Consider the following 20,688-nt stretch of genomic DNA (forward strand, 5'->3'; position numbering starts at 1 on the left):
ATAAAATGACAACAAATTCGGTGGGCAGCCCTTAGTGTGAAAAGCTCTGTAAAACATACTTTAGAGTCATCTGCAAACTTACTAATCATGCCTTTTATATTCTCATCCAAATCGTTGATATAGACCATAAGCAGCAATGGGCCCAGCCCCGATCCCTGAGGCACACCACTAGTCACAGGTCTCCAGTCTGAAAAACAAGTTTCCACCATCACCCTCGGCTTCCTTCCATGAAGTCAATTCACTATCCTGTCTCTAGCTAGCTCTCCCTAGATCCCATACAATCTAACCTTTCTGAGCAGCTACTATGCAGAACCTTTTCATTATAGTTTACATAATGACCGATAGCCAATCTATAGGTCATGAAAGCTTGAGAAGTTTTCTTTTCCCAAAGTTTCATTCCTTCATGCAGCAATAGGGCGTGTGCTAATAAAATATTTGCATGGACGTATGTGCAGCATGTGATGATGAGGTGTACGCATGTGACTCAGCATATTATCCAGTGAGTAATTCTAGTCAAGTAGTAGCATTTTACTCATTTTTGACAGATGTTTTGGTCTCAAGCGAAACTGGGTGTCTCCTGACAAAATGAGGCCTCTCTACAAGAGGCAAGTCAGAGAATAATGGAATATTATGTTAAATTAGAGATACATCATGGAAACAGACGCTTTGGCCCACCGAGTACGCGTCGACCATCAATTGACCCATTCACACTAGTTATCACACTTTATCATCCACACTAGGAACAATTTCAGAGGCCAATTACTCTACAAACCTATATGTCTTTGGGATGTAGGGGGAAATCGTAGCTCCCTGCGGTCACAGAAACAGCGTGCAAACTCCACATAGGAAGCATCCAAGATCTGGATCGAACCCGGGTCTCTGGCGCTGTGGATGAATGTAGCTCTCACAACTCTCAGGAAGCTTCACAGCACCCGGGACAAAGCGGCCCCCTTGACCAACAACCCATCAACCACCTTAAGCTCCTGGTTCCTCCATCTCCTGTGTGCACTAGCTTCAGGTTTACCATCAAGAAAACACTCTGCCATTACTCTCCCAGGTTATTCTGACAGCAGATTCTTCATCAAGAATCTCTGACCAGGAAGGATAAGAACCGTGGACAAGTGGAAGCACTACCACCTGCAGGACCACCTCCAAGTCTCCAAGTCGCAGTACATTCTGATTTAGAAATACATAGCCGGACTTTGATCGGTACCAGGTCTAAATCCTGGAACTCTACCTAATACCATTATGGAAACAAAACACAAAGGATTGGACAAACTCAGTGGGTCAGGCAGCGTCTCTGGAGTGAATGGACAAACGATGTTTTGGGTTCACACCCTTCTTCAGTCTAATGGTTGTCGGTCCTTTCCCTCCACAGATGCTACTTGACTCATTGAGTCACTACAGCACTGTGTGTTTTGCTCAAGATTCCAACATCTGCAGTGTCTTGTGTCACCATTATGGGAGCACCTTCGCAAGCATGTTTCAAGGGGGTGGCCCACCGAAAATATCTCAAGGGCAATTGGCGAGGATCAGTAAGCATTGGCCATGTGTGCCTGTGATGCCTGGAGCATGAAAATGCATAAATAAGAAAGGAAATTGCTAAATTGAGATATCCTCATTTTAACTAAACCCCTATGATTGTTTTCTCCCTGTGCAATCTTCAGAAGCTTGAGCTCACTGTTGCTGCCTCATTCATGTGCTGCTTATTGCGAAGGGATCAGAGCCACTGAAGAGCTATCCTCATGGCAGTCTCTTGTTTCCATGGAGAATAGGGAAAACAGAATGGAAGGGAGTCAGAGATGGATGGTGGAAATTGGAAAAGAGAAAGGTTTAAAGCCACTATGTTAGTTAATGAATTTTATACTTCCCTGCTCAGATGTCCAACTCTAGAGGACATAGATGTAAGGTGAGAGCATCAATGTTTAAAAGAGATGTGCAGGGCAGGTTTTTTTACACAGAGTAGTGAGTGCCTGGAATGTGCTGCCAGGGGGTGGCGGTGGAGGCAGAGCAAAGAGGTCCTTCTACAGTTGTACCGGGCCCTGGTGAGACCGCACCTGGAGTACTGTGTGCAGTTTTGGTCTCCAAATTTGAGGAAGGATATTCTTGCTATGGAGGGCGTGCAGCGTAGGTTCACTAGGTTAATTCCCGGAATGACGAGACTGTCGTATGTTGAAAGGCTGGAGCGATTGGGCTTGTATACACTGGAATTTAGAAGGATGAGGGGGGATCTTATTGAAACATATAAGATAATTAGGGGATTGGACACATTAGAGGCAGGAAACATGTTCCCAATGTTGGGGGAGTCCAGAACAAGGGGCCACAGTTTAAGAATAAGGGGTAGGCCATTTAGAACGGAGATGAGGAAGAACTTTTTCAGTCAGAGAGTGGTGAAGGTGTGGAATTCTCTGCCTCAGAAGGCAGTGGGGGCCAGTTCGTTGGATGCTTTCAAGAGAGAGCTGGATAGAGCTCTTAAGGATAGCGGAGTGAGGGGGTATGGGGAGAAGGCAGGAACGGGGTACTGATTGAGAGTGATCAGCCATGATCGCATTGAATGGCGGTGCTGGCTCGAAGGGCTGAATGGCCTACTCCTGCACCTATTGTCTTTTGTCTATTGTCTATAATAATGGCAATTGAGAGGCTTTTGGATAGGCACATTGGTATGCAAGGAATGGTATTCTATAGATCTGATACAGGGAGAGGAGTTTAGTTTAACTTGGCATCTAGTTCAGTGCTGACATTATGGGCTGAATGGCCTGTTCCTGTGCTGTACTGTTCTGCTCTATGGTCCCAACTTCAAGCCACAACAACAGTGGTCTTGGTCAATGCTGCCTGTTGACAAACAGTCAGAAGTTTAAGTCAATGCACGGTTCCCACCTCTCTGGATGATATTTACGTCTCCCTAAACAGCGAGTGAACAATGACAGTGGCGGGTCACAAGTTTTTGAGGAACATGTAGCACTTGGGCGAAACCCACGCAGTCACAGAGAGAATGTGCAAACTCCACACAGACAGCACCCGAGGTCAGAATTGAACCCAGGTCTCTGGAGCTGTGGGGCAGCAGTTCTACCAGCTACTCCATGGTGCTGCCCATTTCCATTGGATTATATCTTTTTGAGTCTAACACTAAGTCTGCCACTGGGCAGAGGCATTTTGCAGAAAACCCATTCATTGCAGCAGAGGAGAAAATCTGCAGCAGTGATTTTGCTCTGTCACTATTGCAGATCCTCCCAGCTGAACGGCGGTCGCAGAAGCCTGAAAGGTGGTTTGTTATCTGCCTGATACCACGGAACGTATTTGAAATGGGAAGATTTAACGAGAAGAAAAAGCTAAACAAAAGGCTCATTTCAGCAAAATAAAGATGAAATTATTGGAGGAATTGATTGGAAGAATGGCCTTTCTTTGCATGTTGTGTTTCATAGAAGAAGCTGCCCAATTGTGTCACACAGTGGGATAATTTGGTATTTGAAAGGCATGCAGAATTTTCGAGACAGCAGGCCTTAACAAAAACATGTTCTATGATTTGAAAATAGATTATGAGTTGCAAAGAAAATCTGAGATTGTGAAACACTGCAAAGATCAGTAAAAATGAGCAGCGTCCGAAAAGATCAAATAATAAAAATCTCAGGCCCATTTCAGGAAGATCAATGAAAGCTAATTTTCAATAGATAATTAGCAAAAGAAAGACATATTTATTCTACATAGTATCTACAAGAGTAGATTTATTCTACAAGAGTATCTCTGAGAAAGTTTGCAGAGAAACACCGTATTTCCTCTTTTAGAGCATTATAAAATGACAACAAATTCGGTGGGCAGAGACAGAGAAGTTGGACTGTTTAAAAGTTAACACCGTCTAGACGCGGCCTGCAGTGGCAGAGCAGCAATGGAGGACATTGACATCATCACCTGGCCGGGCTGATCCCTGCAACTAAAATCTGGGGACAGCAGCAGAACTACGGGCCATTGTGCAAAGATTAAGACGAAAGTTTTAAAACTTTGAACTTGAAGGGTACTACATGGTGCCAGAAACATAGCGACTCTTGTGTACTGCCCAGGTGTAATCCACTATTCTTATACTCTTGTACTTAAGCATGATTGTGCCTATGTATAGTAAGAATTTTACTGAAATGTATGCAAAAAAAAGGAATTTCACTGTACATGTGACAGTAAAGTACCATTGAACCACTGAAGCGGGATAACTGATCATTTCTTTCACTGTGGCAGGATTGCACGGATTCGCTGACTGAGGGTGATGCCCTTGAACCGGGACGAAACATGGTGGCTGCTGGATATGCCCTCTATGGCAGCGCCACCCTAATAGCGCTATCCACGGGACAAGGTGTCAACTTCTTCATGTTAGACCCAGTATGTAGCTGATAGAGTTATCACCATTTCTGATCTCATACACAATCCAAATGTTTGTGCAATAGACTGTTTGAAAATGCAGCCTTACACTGGAGTTGCCTTTGCTTTCCACTGAGAAGGGGTGAGTTGGGAGAGCATGGAGGGATGAGTGGAGGTTTGGGAAGGTAAATAAATGAATATCAGTTGTTGGGGAAATCAGAACTTCAATTCATTTTGTGTCATTGTCGGCAAAGGCTCATTTCTACAGATGGAGATAGACATAAGATTGGCAAGCAAGGTAGACAGGTGATTGAAGATAAGTAGTCTCCTGCCCAATATGGTTGAAGTTTGGAACTCACTCTTCCCCTGCTTGGAAAATTAGTCTGACTAAAGTAATTGCAAAAGCTCTGATCTGAAGTGTCCAAATAAGGTCGTATGGTCATAAGGACCAAAATTAAGCCATTCTGCCCACCATTCAATTATGGCTGATCTATCTCTTCCTCCTAACCCCAGTCTCCTGCCTTCTCCCCATAACCCCTGACACCTGTTCTAATCAAGAATCTATCTCTGCCTTAAAAATATCCATTGACTTGACCTCCACAGCCTTCTGTAGCAAAGAATTCTATAGATTCATCATCCTCTAACTAAAGAAATTCCTCCTCATCTCCTTCCTCAAGGAACGTCCTTTAATTCTGAGGCTATCACCTCGAGTCCAAGAGTCTCCCACTAGTGGAAACATCCTCTCCACATCCACTCTATCCAAGCCTTTCACTATTCGGTAAGTTTCAATGAGGTCCCCTCTCATCCATCTAAACTCCAGCGAGCACAGGTCCAGTGCCATCAAACATTCATCATATGTTAACCCACTCATTCCTGGAATTATTCTTGTAAACAACCTCCGGACCCTCTCCAGAACCAGCACATCCTTCCTCAGATATGGTGCCTAAAATTGCTCACAATACTCCCTATGCGACCTGACCAGCGCCTTATAGAGCCTCAGCATTACATCCCTGTTTTTGCATTCTGGCCCACTTGAAATAAATGCTAGCATTGCATTTGCCTTCCTTACTACCAATTCGACTTGCAAATTAACTTTTTGGGAATCCTGCACCAGCAGTCCCAAGTCCCTTTGCACCTCCAATTTCTGGATTCTCTCCACATTTAGAATATAGTCTAAGCCTTTATTCCTACTACCAAAATGCATGACTCTGCACTTTGCTACACTATTTTCCTTCTGCACTTCTCTGCACACTCTCCCAACCTGTCCAAGACCTTCTGCAGAGTCCCTGCTTTCTCTACACTACCTGCCCCTCAATCTATTTTTGTATCATCCACAAACTTGGCCACAAAGCCTTCAATCCCCTCTTCCAAATCATTTAATATACAACATGAAGAGTAGCGGCCCCAGCACTGAGCCCTGCAGAAGTCCGCTAGTCACTGACAGACAACCAGAAAAAGCCCCCTTTATTGCTCGGTTCCAAGTCCCCTAAGGTTCCAGAGAAGAAGTGTGCATGGAAGAGAATCAACATCTTTGGAAGAAAAATTGGTCAAAAACAGAAACAAATATTAAAAACACACATGTGGCTGCTTCTGCATTTGACACACCCTATACATTGTGGTTTTCTGTACAAGCTTTCGACATAAAGGCATTCTGACACTACAAGCCATACATCACCTCTCTTTTCTTGACTCGTCATTCCAACCTGAATTACAATGATAAGAGTCATTAAATTATTTCTTTAAAGGAAGTCCAATAATTACAATGTGCAGAATCTTGATAACAATTTACTCTTTAAATTGTAACATTAAGTGAGTGAAAAATTAGTATTCAGTCAAGAAATAGGTTGTAGCGGTTGGAGAAAGGGGGTCTGAGAAAAGGTGGGAAAGGGTTGGGTGGCAGCAGGGATTCAGAGATGGGAGGACCAAAAGTGAGAAGGGTCATGAGGAAGGTGTCTGTGGAGGAAGCAGGTAGAGGATAGTGGGTAAGGGTATCTATGCCTGAGCACGTGCGTGTGCTCGTGTGTGCGCACACACACGCACCAATGCTTGTCTATCTATATGCCCTGCTGGTGTGAGAGTTAATGCAGCTGAGCATGATCTATAGTCACCTTGGATCCACTTTGAAACCTTGCTCCTTGTGGTAACCGGTGACTATCCCTCATCGAAAGATTAGCCACTTCCACTCCACAACATGGAGTTCAGAATCTGGAAAGTCATGGCCTTCACGGGCAGCTTTAACAGCAACAGACTTGAACATCGCTTGATTATCCTAGCCTGGGAATTGACATACTTTGTCAATGACACTGCTGCATTGAGTGAGCAAGATATTTTTCTAAGAACAAGATGGTGGGTGCTCCACCTTCTGGGTTGGGTTTCTCTGTCAGGAAGTAGAAGGTCTAACTTCTTCCTGATGGGATAAGTGAACCACTCATGACCCTCAACTACACTCTAACATCGAACCAACATAACGTCATTAATGCAACCATGGAAACTGCTGATGTTTGTAAGGAAGACTTCTAGCCTGACCTTGAAGAAGCCTTGGCTTGCATCCTAGAGGGATGTAAATTTATGCTTTTGGGCAACTTCCCTACATGGTGTGAAGAAGAACGATCAGTGTATAGGGAGTAGGGAAAGCGCATTCCATTGAGTCCAAAATGCTTGGAGCACAGTATTGTCATTATTAACACTGTTCACCAGAGAATCAAGGTCTAGACCACATAACAACATTCCCAATTCAGGCATTGAACAATGGCCAAATGAGAAGGTTCCAGAGAAGAAGTGTGCATGGAAGGTTATCATAATAAGAAGTATCGTAACCTTCTGTTAAATAGCATCAGAGCATCCGATATAAGAGCTGGAATAGGCACTTTGGATCAAGGCCAATTTTCCAGATAAATAATCTCCTACATTATTCACATACCCCTTGATTCTTTCAATATCCAGAAATCTATTGATTTTGTTTGAAATGAACTCAATGATTGAACCTCCACAACCTTCTCTGATGGAGAATTACAATGATTCCACATCATCTGAATGAAGAACCCTCTTCTCATCCGAGTCCCAAATGGTTTTCTTCTTAATTTGAGATTGCTCCCTCTGATTCTAGACTCCTCAGTCAGGGTACAGATTCTCACCCTATCAAGATTACAGCTCGATCCAAGCATGAGATCACAGGGATGTTTGCATTGTCCATGAGAAATATTTTGCTTGACTACAGCCTAATCTCCTTTAGTTTAAACCCAAAATAATGGTGACAGTAATAACCTTGCTACCAGAAAATGAGTGTTAAAAACGAGCAGCTCTTCTCAGCGAATGCCTCGCAGATAACCCACCAAATACCAACTAACGGGAATCACAAAAATTCCACTATGCCTAGACAGATCTGAATCCCACAATAGTTTGCACGTGAAGAGGCTATTTACTCATCTACCCAGATACACCAGAAAGGCTTTAATAAAAATGACCAGAAGATCCAGAAGCTAATAAACAGACATTCTTGGATTGGATGTATTGCCATCTCTGGTGTACAGGCACCTGCTGGCAGAAATCCAACAGAAAATCAATGATCTAGAGTACAGATGGTAGATGGAAAGAGCACAGGAGATCCACAAACTTGCTGGTAATCATGTTATGGACCATTCTTCAGTATTATCAAAGCCAACTATGGCCCTAACACCCAAAGGTTGACTCAGTGAAAGTCAAAATCAGAGGCAAAATTATCACCAACAGGGAATCAGTCAAGGCCTTCTAAACAAAAACACTTTAAAGAACTACTTGATCACATTGTGTAGAAAGGAACTGCAAATGCTGATTTATACCAAGGATAGACCCAAACTTCTTCTTGAGTTTGAAGAAGGGTTCCAAACCAAAACGGCACACATCCTTTTTCACCCTAGATGCTGCCTGACCCTCTGAGTTACTCCAGCCCTTTGTGCTATCTACTTGATCATATTTCTGATCAAGAGCACCATCTCTGAGTGACTAAAGTTGAGAAGGACATATTCCTGGTCAAATGCAACATGTCTCCTGGAGCATGTGGTCCCTCCACTGGTGATCTATGGCTTCTGCATTAGTATATGCATCATGCTGAGAACACACAGATCTGGAGTGGAAGCAACATCCAAAAAGGAGAAAAAATAATTTATAGGAAACAAATATGACTGCTAGCTGATACCCACAACTATTTAAATGCCAAAATCAGACAATTTTCTTCTTGGTCTGTTTCAGATTAATAGTTATTCGAATGCAAATGAACCACGTTGGCCTCAGTTATAGTAAATATAGCGACAATTAGTGCTGAACTCCTGGACTATAATTTTAACAATTTAACTTTTGTTTTGCTTGACCATTTCAATCATTCTCTTTCCTCTTTCAGTCTTTAGGTGAATTTATTCTTGTGGAACAGGACGTAAAGATAAAGAAGAAAGGAACTATATATAGTCTGAATGAGGGCTATGCCAAATACTTTTATCCTCCACTCACGGAATACATCCAGCAGAAAAAATTTCCTGAGGTATGTGGACATTAATGCAATAAAAAGAAACTCTGCTCATCCTTTTTAAAATTCATTTCACATAACTTCCAGTAAGAGATTAAAATGGATACAGAATGGCTCCCAAGAGATTGAAAATTTATTTGGTTTTGATTTTTATCTTTTTTGTGAGGTAATATGCTGATTGAAATGAGAACTTTGTGGAATTGAGGAACAAACAGACCATACTTCAAGCATCCAAAACCAGAGAGCTATCCAGGTGTCATGTGCACTGGCAAAGAGTTCCCTCCTTCTCCAGAGGAAGCAGAAGGACGATCCTTACTGCTTAATGCATAGCTTGGGGCATGAAAATAACATATTGGAAATGTAGATTGCACTTTCCAGGATATGTATTGCTCTTCTGCAGAAAATGTAACTTCATGGTGGCAGACTCCACCCTGAAGCTAATATTTAACCCATTTATGTCCAGTTAACAGATTATTATTATTATTATTTCAGTGGGAATGTTCCAATCTATGTCACTAATGCCCTCATTTCTTGCTCCTATAGGGTCAGATATAGTGATGTGGTTGACATTCATTAACCAAGATTATGTGGACAAATTCCTCCAGACACCAGATATAATTAAACATTTTGTTAAAATTGACCATTAGTAATGCAGGGACAAGAAATAAAAATAGTGTTAAACTGGTGAGGAAATGTTAAAACCAGCACTGTTTTTTCAGTGAAGAGATGGCACAACAGAACACCTAGAAGAGTTGCTGCTTCACAGCACCAGAGACCTAGGTGTACTCCTGCACTCTGGTGCTGTCTGTGTGGCGTTTGCATGCTCTGCCTGTGGTAGCATGTGTTCCCTGCAGTTTCCTACCACATTCCAAAGATGTGCAATTAAATGGAAACTAATGGAACTGCGGTTGCTGAAATCTTGAGCAAAAAATAAAGTGCTGAAGGAGCAAGTAGGTCAGGCAACATCTGTAGAGGGAAATGGTTGAGTCTGAATAAGGGACCTGGTCCCAAACATCATCTGAAAATTTCCTTCCACTGATGCTGCCTGATCAGTTGAGTTCTTCCAGCCCCTTTTGTTTTTGACAAAGATGTGCAGGCTGCTGTAAATTATCTCAAAAAAGTGTCAGAAGTGGTCAAATCTGGGGTGAATTGATGAGAATGTGACATGAATGGAGGATTAGTGCAAGTAGGTGGTTGATGGTTGGTGAAAGGGCCGAAGGACCTGTTTCTGTGCATGCATTTCTATTATTTGATTACTCTGTAGGAGACTTGCATGTGTTTGCAGGGTAAGTATTGATATTGAAGATTTTGTGACTGAGATTGTGAGTAATGGCTCAGCTCAGAACATCGCAAAGTGCTTTGGAACAAACATTTTCATGTGTGGTACTGCTACAGTGAGGAAACATCCATGATTGCAAGTGACTGCCAAAAAAGACAGGAAACATAGCAGTCCAACTACCATGTCCAGCATGGTGCTAAGGTCGCAGAATCTGCTGAGGAAGTTAATTGTTTAGTTTAGTTTAGTATAGTTAGTTTATTGTTATATGTACCAAGGTACAATGAAAAACTTTTTGTTGCATGCTATCCAGTCAGCAGAAAGACTGTGCATCAAGCCAACCACAGTGTACAGATACACGATAAAGGGAATAACGTTTGCAAGATAAAGTCCAGTAAAGTCTGATTAAAGATTGTCCAAAGATCTCCAATGAGGTAGGTGGTAGCTCAGGACCGCTCTCTACTTGGTGGTAGGATGGTTCAGTTGCTTGATAGCAACTGGGAAGAAATTTCCCTGAATCTGCAGGGGTGCATTTTCAATCACCCACCAGCCCATCTCACCCCTTCCTCTCACCTTTTTATACTGGCTATCTTTCTCCACACTCTCAATCCTGATGCATGGTCATGAACCGAAACATCCTCCATTCCTTTGCCTCCAGGGTAGTGTGTTGCCTCACTGGTGCCAGAGTCCAGGATGTCTCAGGACATTCTCAAGGGGGAAGGTGAGCAGCCAGAGGTTGTTGTACACGTCACTCCTAATGATAAAGGTACGAAAAGGGATGAGGTTCTGCAGAATGAATATAGCATGGAAAATTCTAAAACTAGAGGGAATAGGCTTAAAGTGGAGGTGTGAGATTTAAGAGGAACTTCAGGGGCAATCTTTTCACTGAGATGGTAGTTTGTACCTGGAATTAGCTGCCAGAGGATGTAATAAAAGTAATTATAATTTCTACTTTTCAAAAATGCTTGGATGGATATTTGGACAGGAAGAAGTCTTTGGGCCAAATGCAAGCAAATGGGACTAGCCCAGGATGCTAACTTAGTCGGCATGGATAATATGGGCCGATGAGGCCTATTTCCATACAAGCAGTATTCTTCCTACACAAATTCCTCCAACAGTTTTTTTTTGTGATTGCATGAGTATGCCTTGTAATTTGACCTGGCAGTTCTTGCACAAATTAACTTCAATTTTTTTTTGAGTATAATGAGAATGAAGGAAAGCTCAGAGTTAGCCAGAGGGGGAATTTCAAATAAATAACAGTTCAGATCATTGGGATGGATCCTGCTGGCTCCTCCAATTAGTCATATTACAATCAAACTTACCTGACATTTCTGCCTGTTGTGTCCTGCTGGTTTGAAGACTCCCAACAGTGAAGCCCCAGCGCAAAGCTTCCCCGAAGGTTTTGATAGCAAAATCCTCTCTGCAGCTTTGCAAACTGTCAAAATTGAGAGTTTTACTTTTTTTTTTTTAAGGTCTCTGGCATTCAGAAATATTTAAATATATTGGTCAGGATACCAATAGATGATATGAGTGCAAAAGATGGTAAACCTGCAAGTTATTTAGGCAGGAAGAGTGCAAGTCCATAAAGAAAGTGACCACCAGCAAAGGCAATAAGAGGAAACGGTTGCAGGGATAAAGGGAAGTAGGAAGAGTGAGAATGGGATTGTTTTCACTCAGAGCCAACACAGCCCTGATGGGTTGAATGGCCTCTTTCTATGTCATAATAAGCTCCAGGTATGAGCATGCCCCCAACAGAGTCAGAGCGTTAGCTGACACATAACACCCAGTTAATACAAGCACAGGCCTAACACCAACGTTTTTATTTTATAGCAACTTGGGAACAAACAAATATTCAGAGCACTGCCAGATCATTCATTTAGCACATGATTTTCAGAGAGTCTGATCTCTGAACAGTCTGAATGTGCAATCCGTTTGTTTGGGGATGTTTCTCAACAAGTTGTTTTACTGGTTGCTCTCCAGATTAGATATGATTTTGAATGTTTTCAATTCACAAGCAGGAACAGTCTTGTGACATGGTTTTGCTCTGATCTGTACTCCTCAGAGGGCCTTGACCTTTTTCCTGAATCATGATGTGCAGTTTGTCCTCCAGTACCTTACCTAAGTAGCAGTTGTCCATTTGTGACCTGAAGCAACCAATGTCAGCAGGCTCGGCGATCATTTCGCTGAACACCTCCACTCAGTCTGCCTTAACCTACCTGATCTCTAGGCTGCTCAGCACTTTAACTCCCCCTCCCATTCCCAATCTGACCTTTCTGTCCTGGGCCTCATCCATTGTCAGAGTTGGACCCAGCGCAAATTGGAGGACAGCACCTCATATTTTGCTTGGGTAGCTTACACCCCAGTGGTATGAACATGAACTTCTCTAACTTCAAATAGCCCTTGCTATCCCTCTCTCTCCATCCCCTTCCCCTTCACAGTTCTCCCACCAGTCTTACCATCTCCGACTACATTCTATCTTTGTCCTGCCCACTCCCCTGACATCAGTCTGAAGAAGGGTCTCGACCCGAAACTTCATCCATTCCTTCTCTCCAGAGATGCTGCCTGTCCTGCTGAGCGACTCCAGCATTTTGTGTCTACCTTCAGTAGGTTAAATGTCTATAATGGACATCAAATACAAGTCTGATCCCTTGCTTATTGAAAGTCAATCTTTCATGATGGAGGAATCTTCAGCAATGTTTTCTTATCTAAACTTGTTTAACATTCACCTTCCAATTTCCTAATGATGTAGAAGGCCGCTCAGCCAATTGAATATTTTCCAGCTGTTAGAGCAATCCCATTTTCCCACTATTTCCCTGAAATCTTTTTATTCAGCCATGCCCATACACAATCCTCTGATACCCCCAGTCACCCACCATAAGGATAATCAATGGTGATTTATTTAATGATGCTTAATTAGTCACACATGCAATTGCACAGCAAAATTCTTTTTGCATATATTACACATGTTGGCGTCACCACTTTTGGCACCATTATATCATCTCGGGGCCAATTATATTGTTGCATGGCAGAAAAATAGAGGACATAGGGGAAACCCATCACAGGAAGAACATGCAAACTCTGCTCTGACAGCACTGGAGGTTAGATTAAACCAGAATGGTTTGAGCTGTGGGATAACTGCACCACTTGCATCACCACTGCGCTAAATTGCTGCAAATAAACAATTTGCTTTACTGCCGCACTGCTGGAGATCAGCACGGACTGTTATTTGTCAGTTCTCAGGTGACATGACACCGTTGAGATCACCAAACAAGAATACTAGGAAAACTAGAGAGTTTTATTGCACAGGTAGGAGACGTTTTTTTTTTCGTAGTTATGGAAATTATAAAAATGCAGAGAGATTACAGCTGACAGATAGTTCAGTGTCGTTGGATAGGAAACAGAAAACAAACACAACATGCTGAGTGGATTGTCAAGCTAGAGTTAACTACACAATCAGTTGAAATGGATCTGAATGAGTCACGAGAGTCAAGAGCATTTTATTGCCATCTGTACCAGGAATGGAACAACGACATTCTTACTTGCTGCATCTTTACAGGCCCATTAACGCAATAACCTACAACTAAAAATATAATAATTAATAATATAATAAATGAATAACCAGTAATTCTAGGTAACCAAAACATAATAGTGCAAAACTCGAGTACATGATGCAAACAAAACAAAGTCCATAGTAGGATTATGACCTGGAGGTCACGGTTTGCAGGCACCTCTACCTTCTTCCTGAAGGTAGTAGTGAGATGAGAGCATGACCTGTGTGGTGTGGGTCTTTGATTATATTAGCTGCCTTTTTAAGGCACGGTGGGGCGGTCAGTACCTGCGATGGACTGGGCAATATCTACTACTTTCTGCAGCCTCCTTTGTTCCTGAGCATTCAAGTTACCAAACCAGACAGTGATGCAACCAGTCGAAAATGAGAAAACTAGGAATAGCTTTTATGCAATTTGCTGGAGCATAAAGAGCTTGATATAAGTTGAAGATAAGATAGAACTTGGTCACAGAGTTTTGCATCAACTAAAGTTTAGGATGGGTAGTAATTGAAGGACCACTGGTATTCAAGGACATAATGTTGCAAAAGTGGAAGAGTATGGCATTTATTTCAAACAGGACTTGGAACTAAAAAAGCTACCTCATGGTTAAATAGAATCCGAGCAATACATGCTCTTCTTGTTAAGTCACTTTTTACATGTTATTGAGCTTTGAAATAAAGTTTGAATAGAAACTCACTACTGAACAATGGGAACAATCTCCAGGTTAGCAGCTGGCTATGACGTGATTAGTTACGCAGAAATGACAATATTAAGATTAATGCAATTGGATGAGAATCTGAAGTGGATCTGATGAATAAATGCCATTTTTCAACTACTTCTACATCATTTATTGCAATAAACCTTGCTACCTGGTCACAGTCAACATGTGTATGGTTAACATCCATTTTAATGTAATATTCATGTCCTGCATCTACAAAGTGTCCAAGCAAGTTACATGCTTCTTTTGTGATAGCACATATATACTGACCTTTTAGAGTGGCATGGTGGCACAGTGGTAAGAGTTTCTGCCTTACAGTGCCAGCGACCCGAGTTTGATCCTGACTACGGGTGATGTCTCTAGGAATTTGACTGTTCTTGCTGTGACCGCGTGGGTTTTCCCCAGGTGCTCCGGTTTTCTCCCACACTCCAAATACGTATGGGTTTGTAGGGTAATTGGCGTCTGAAAAAATTATAAATTGTCCCTAGTGTGCAGTGTGTGCTAGTGTAACGGGATCGCAGGTCAGCACGGACTCGGTGGACCGAAGGGCCTATTTCTGCGCTATACCTCTAACCTATACTAAAGTTGCCAGGTCATGCTGGATCCATCTACTCACCATTTGTGGGGCCCCTCCCATCCCCAAATTTCCTTTTGGTAGATGCAGTGGCAGAATAAAACGGACGCAAGCAACATCAGCCATGATCACAATGAATGGTGGTGCTGGCTCGAAGGGCTGAATGGCCTCCTCCTGCACCTATTTTCTATGTTTCTATGTTTCTATTATACAAGGTGGATCTGCTCTAATCTGCTGGTAGACTCTGAGCAGTGTATATTGGGGCCCAATCTAGAGTGTCATTAACAGCCAAATGCTGTTAAGGCCATTGCCATTACATCCCGGCTAAAGGTACAATAAAGTTTACTCACATGCATTTAAACATCAGTCAGAGTAGAGTATAGAAGCCGGCCTTCTGAGTATTGAGTATAGAAGTTGGGAGGTCATGTTGCAGTTGTATGAGATGCTGGTGAGACCACATTTAGAATATTGTGTTCAGTTCTGGGCACCATGTTATAGGAAAGATATTGTCAAGCTTGAAAGGGTTCAGAAAAGATTTACGAGGATGTTGCCAGGACTAGAGGGTGTGAGCTATAGAGAGAGGTTGAGTAGACTAGGTCTCTATCCCATGGAGTGCAGGAGGATGAGGGGTGATCTTATAGAGGTATACAAAATCATGAGAAGAATAGATCAAGTAGATGCACAGACTCTCTTGCCCAGAGTAGGGGAATCGAAGATGAGAACATAGATTCAAGGTGAAAAGATTTAATAGGAATCTGAGGGGTAACTTTTCACACAAAAGGTAGTGGGTATATGGAACAAGCTGCCAGAGGAGGTAGTTGAGGCTGGGACTATCCCATCATTTAAGAAACAGTTAGACAGGTATATGGATAGGACAGGTTTGCAGGGATATGAACCAAGCGCAGGCAAGTGGGACTAGTGTGGCTGGGACATTGTTGGCCAGTGTGGGCAAGTTGGGCCGAAGGGCCTGTTTCCACACTCTATGACTCAGACAACACACAAAAACAAAAAACATTCCTTTTGATTAAAATTACACATACATTTTACAATCCAGATACCAGACCAGTGGAAAAAAGACGTGCAAAAAAAGGACATTAGTGCAAAAAGACACAATTTGAAAACAAGCCCCGGGTTGTACAAGAAGCGGGCTTGGCATTTTGTTGTCGAGTTTGAATTAAGGTTGTGCAGATTGGTTCAAGAACCTTGAAGCTGTAGGAAAGTTACTGTTCCTGAACCTGGTGATGTGGGATTTAAGGTATCGCCCCACTAATGAAAATGGACATGGTCTCCCACTTTCTGAAGTCAATGATGAGTTCCTTGGTTTTGTTTAGTTTAGTTTAGAGATACAGCGTCGGAACAGGCCATTCGGCCCACTAAGTCCATGCCAACCAACAATCACCCGTACACTCTTTCTATCCACACACTAGGGGCAATTTACAGAAGACAATTAATCAACAAACCTGCATGTCTTTGGAATGTGGGAGGAAACTGGAGCACCAGGAGAAAACCCATGGAGAACACAGGAAGAACGTGCAAACTCTGTACAGACACTACCCGAGGTCAGGATCGAACTCGGGTCTCTGGCGCTGCAAGGTAGCATCTCTACCATTGCCCCACCCTGGTTGCAGGAAGATGGTAACTGAGAGGTAGTTGCTGTGATACCATTCTAACATGTGTTCTATCACTCTTCTGTACTCTGACTCTCATCACCCGTGATTCCACCAACAACAAGGGTGTCGTCCATAAATTTATAGGGGGCACTGAAGCTGTGCTCAGCTACTTGGTCAGGGGTATAAAGAGAATAGAGCAGGAGGTTTAGCACGCAGCCCCGAGGTGCACCTGCGTTGATGGTCAGTGAGGAGGAGATGTTGTTACTGATCCACACTGATTGAGGTCTGCCGATGAAGATGCCAAGCATTCAGTTGCAAAGGGAGGTGCAGAGGCCCAGGTCTTGGACCTTGGTGATGAGTTTGGATGGGAAGAGAGTGTTGAACGTCGAGCTGTAGTCGATGAACATCAATCTTACGTATCTGTTCCTGTTAACCAGATGGCTCAGTGCAGAGTGGAGAGTCAGTGAGATTGCATCTGCTGCTGACCTGTTCTTGTGATATTCATATTGAAGTGGAACCAGATCACTTCTGAGGCAGTTGATTTGCATCATAACTATCTTCTCAAAGCACTTTATTACAGTGGATGCAAGTGCTACTGGACAGTCGTCGGTCCGTCAAGTTACTGAACTCTTCTTAAGCATCAGTCCGATAAATGCCCTTTCAGAGCAGGTGTGAGGAAGAGCAGGTTTAGACCGGACAAAGGTAAAGGTTAAAGATATCTTTGAATACTCCAGCCAATTGGTCTGCAAAGTTAAGCCATCTAGGCCAGAGGTTATGTGTGGATTCACCCTCTGATGATGCTCTGATGTCAGCTGCAGTTACTCCAGTACTTTGGTCAATCTTCAGTATAAACCAGCATCTGCAGTTCCTGAGATCAGTTGTCGGGGCTGTGGGTGGCTTATGCAGATGTGTTGTCGTTCTTCCTATTAAAGTGTGCATAAAAAGCATTGAGCTCATCTTAAAGTGATGCTTTGTTGCCACTTTTGATACCCAGTTTCGCCTTGTAGGAGGCGATAGCGGGCAAACCCCGCCACAACTGACGAGGACTGGTTACACTGTAGTCCAGCATTCTTGAACGAGAAATGGGTTCGCAGGCTTTAGTTTATCCCGCAAATGATGTGTTCTGTGACTGACAAAAGGAAAATGAACTATGTTCAGTGAAAAAGAAACATACTTACAAAGGACAAATTTATAACATTGCAACACACAGCACAGAGGGATTCTCTCTCCCATGTATCAACATCTACAGGGAAGTGGTGGGAGCAGGCAAAGAGAATACCATGATGAGGGAAAAATGGAGACGTTAATGAATGATTATAAAGAAATAAGAAAATACAGCACTCTGTATCCTCAGTGATTCCAGCTCTGTCTTAGATGTCGGTTTTGATGCAAATAGAAAAAGAACAGAAATCGATTTGTTTAAAGAAATAAAATGTTTTAAAATATTATTTAAATATTTTAGCATGATTAGAATTAGTAAAAATCCTAGCATGTGTTAAGCCAGCTCAGGAAATGCTGAAGAAATGCTGAAGTCTCAAGAAGGGTCTTGACCCAAAACATAACCCATTCCTTCTCTCCAGAGATGCTGCCTGTCCCACTGAGCTAACCCAACATTTTGTGTCTATCTTCAGTGTAAACCAGCATCTACAGTTCTCTCCTACACATTTTGTCTGCTCCATCAGGAAATGGCTTTTCACTTGTATAATATGTGCAACAATAGGTTTATTTATGAATAGAATTACTGACATAAACAAAAAGAAGATATTAAAATTAGGATCTATAATAGCAGTATAGGGTCAGGTCATTAATTTACTTGCAAGTGCACCTACTACCACCATTTTGGAAGGGCGATGGAAATCCCATTTCAATACATAAAATATTTTCCATCACAATTCTAGTAAAGTAAAGTAATGGTGACAGGTTATGAACAAGTCAAATTAAATTCCTAGCCTCATCCTTTGTAAAATACTGTTCGAATCTAGCTGATCAACTTTTATCACCATACTTTAGGAGTGCATTTCTAGAATTGTATCAGGGATGAATGTCTACCGCTTCCTGGAGAACTTAGAGACATTAGGCTTGCATTTTATTAGAACAGGGAAGGTAGGGGGAGATTTGACAGATGTTCAAACGATAAAACTGATCAATTTGGAGTTTCTCTGAATGGGTGGCATGGAGAGGACACAGATTTAAAACAAATGAGTAAACAAGAAGGAAGAGGAAGAAAATCAGATAAGTAGTGGGTTGTTACAATCTGGAATGCACTGCTTGAAATGAAGTTGAAGATTGTGGAAGCAGATTAAACTTGCCAAATTCTGCAGGGACATTCTGCATGGAATTTATGGCAACTTCCTGTCTAAATACCATCACCTTCCAGAATCACAGAGGGACACGCAGACTGCAGCATGCTCAAAGCTGGTGATGTTCCAATTGTGCTCCAACATGAGATTCCTCATGTAACCCGACCACAAAACATGCAGTTTCAGCACATTCTCAGTTTGTACTCTGGGGAATTCACCCGCAGGGCCTGGTCTAGATTAGTCACGTGAATGTTAAAGACTGTTAGAGAGTTTCAGATACCTGTGATAGTATTGATATCTGGTTAAACTGCAGCTTGCTTAGCCACTTGTGAAACTTTGTGGCGGGGCCCTGTTGCGGCTCCACAATAGGATAAGATTTATACATGCAAGGTGCAAGTATTGTGGACTGAACAGCATGTTAACTCCATGAGGTCTGCAAAAGCCAAGTTTGAACAGATTTCCGTAGGTCAGTAGTCAGTATAAAAGAATCATTTCACAGTTAATTCATACCCAATAGTAACTGGCTTGGATATGAGTAAATAACTGGTTAAAAAATGCTGGATTATGGGGAAAAAAAACAAGGAAAATTTATTAATTACATAACTCTTTCAAAGTGTCAAATATTAATATTTCTGTATTGTGTAATTTTATGTTAAGCAAACAGACCATGTTTAGTTTAGAGATGCAGCATGGAAACAGGCCTTTTGTTCCACCGTGTCCACACCAACCAGCGATCCCAGCACATTAACACAAGCTCACACACACTAGGGACAATTTACACTTATACCAAGTACACAAACCCAAGCCAATTAACCTACAAACCTGTACATCTTCGGAGTGTGGGAGGAAAGTGAAGATCTCGGAGAAAACTCACACGGTCACGGGGAGAAGGTACAAACTCCGGTCAGACAGCACCCGTAGTCGGGATTGAACCCGGGTTTCTTGCGCTGCAAGTGCTTTAAGGCAGCAACTTTACCACTACACCACCCTGCCGCTACAATTCATGTAGACAAATTAATTTTAATGAATTGAATTAATTTGAACCCATGCTCATTAAAAATCTGTTTAAATCGAGAAGTAAAATTAAGAACAATGAATCAAAATATATTATTTATTCCAAGCTCCTGTGTTGTTAATGAGCTAAAAATCATTCTCAAATATTATATTAATTTTGGGATTTTCTTTACTAATGCTACAAAAGTCACAAATTATATTTAGAATTGCATATTCAATTGTCTCTGAATCAGTTGTAGCTTCCAGGAAAGCCGTATGTAAGTTAAAAACTCATTCTTTGCAGCTTTTTAAGTCTTTGAATTAGTCTTACTGCTCTTTAGTTAAGTCCCACAATATTTACTGTTAAACATGAGCACAAGACTGATGACCTAAAGGTTATTTTGACATGACCTAATTCCTTATTCACCCCTCTTACTTGGCAAAAAATCTGATTAAAATCTAAATTATCCCAAATATTTCCTGATGCCAAACCATTGGAGTAGATTTTAACGCAATCAGAATATTTATAGGTACAATTGTCAAAATAGTGGATAGTTTTTAGGTTTCTTTATCTTTTCCCCAATGGTAGTAGTGAGAAGAGAGTTTTGTCAGGGTGTGGGTCTCAGATGACATTAGTTGCTTTCTTGAGGCATCACTTCCTGTAGGTCTCTTACAAGCTGGGGAAATTGTTCTTGAGCATTTGAATTTCTGAACCTGGCTATGACCCAAGCAGTCAATATGCTCTCCACCATACACTTGGAGAGTCATAGAGTCATAGAGTGGTATAATGTCGGCCCAACTTGCCCACACCGGCCAACATGTCCCAG

General features: G+C 42.1%; 1 protein-coding gene across 1 annotated transcript in view; it reads left to right on the plus strand.

Annotated features, from left to right (window-relative positions):
• Positions 1-20,688, plus strand: part of LOC144592409 (fructose-1,6-bisphosphatase isozyme 2-like) — a 54,981-nt gene that overhangs the window by 25,146 nt on the left and 9,147 nt on the right. The window contains exons 4-5 of the mRNA XM_078396980.1: positions 4,225-4,365; positions 8,720-8,857. Of these exons, the coding sequence (XP_078253106.1) occupies positions 4,225-4,365; positions 8,720-8,857 (279 nt within the window). The remainder of the gene's footprint in view (positions 1-4,224; positions 4,366-8,719; positions 8,858-20,688) is intronic.

Source organism: Rhinoraja longicauda, chromosome 3 (assembly GCF_053455715.1).
Source record: "Rhinoraja longicauda isolate Sanriku21f chromosome 3, sRhiLon1.1, whole genome shotgun sequence".
Classification (NCBI taxonomy): domain Eukaryota; kingdom Metazoa; phylum Chordata; class Chondrichthyes; order Rajiformes; family Arhynchobatidae; genus Rhinoraja; species Rhinoraja longicauda.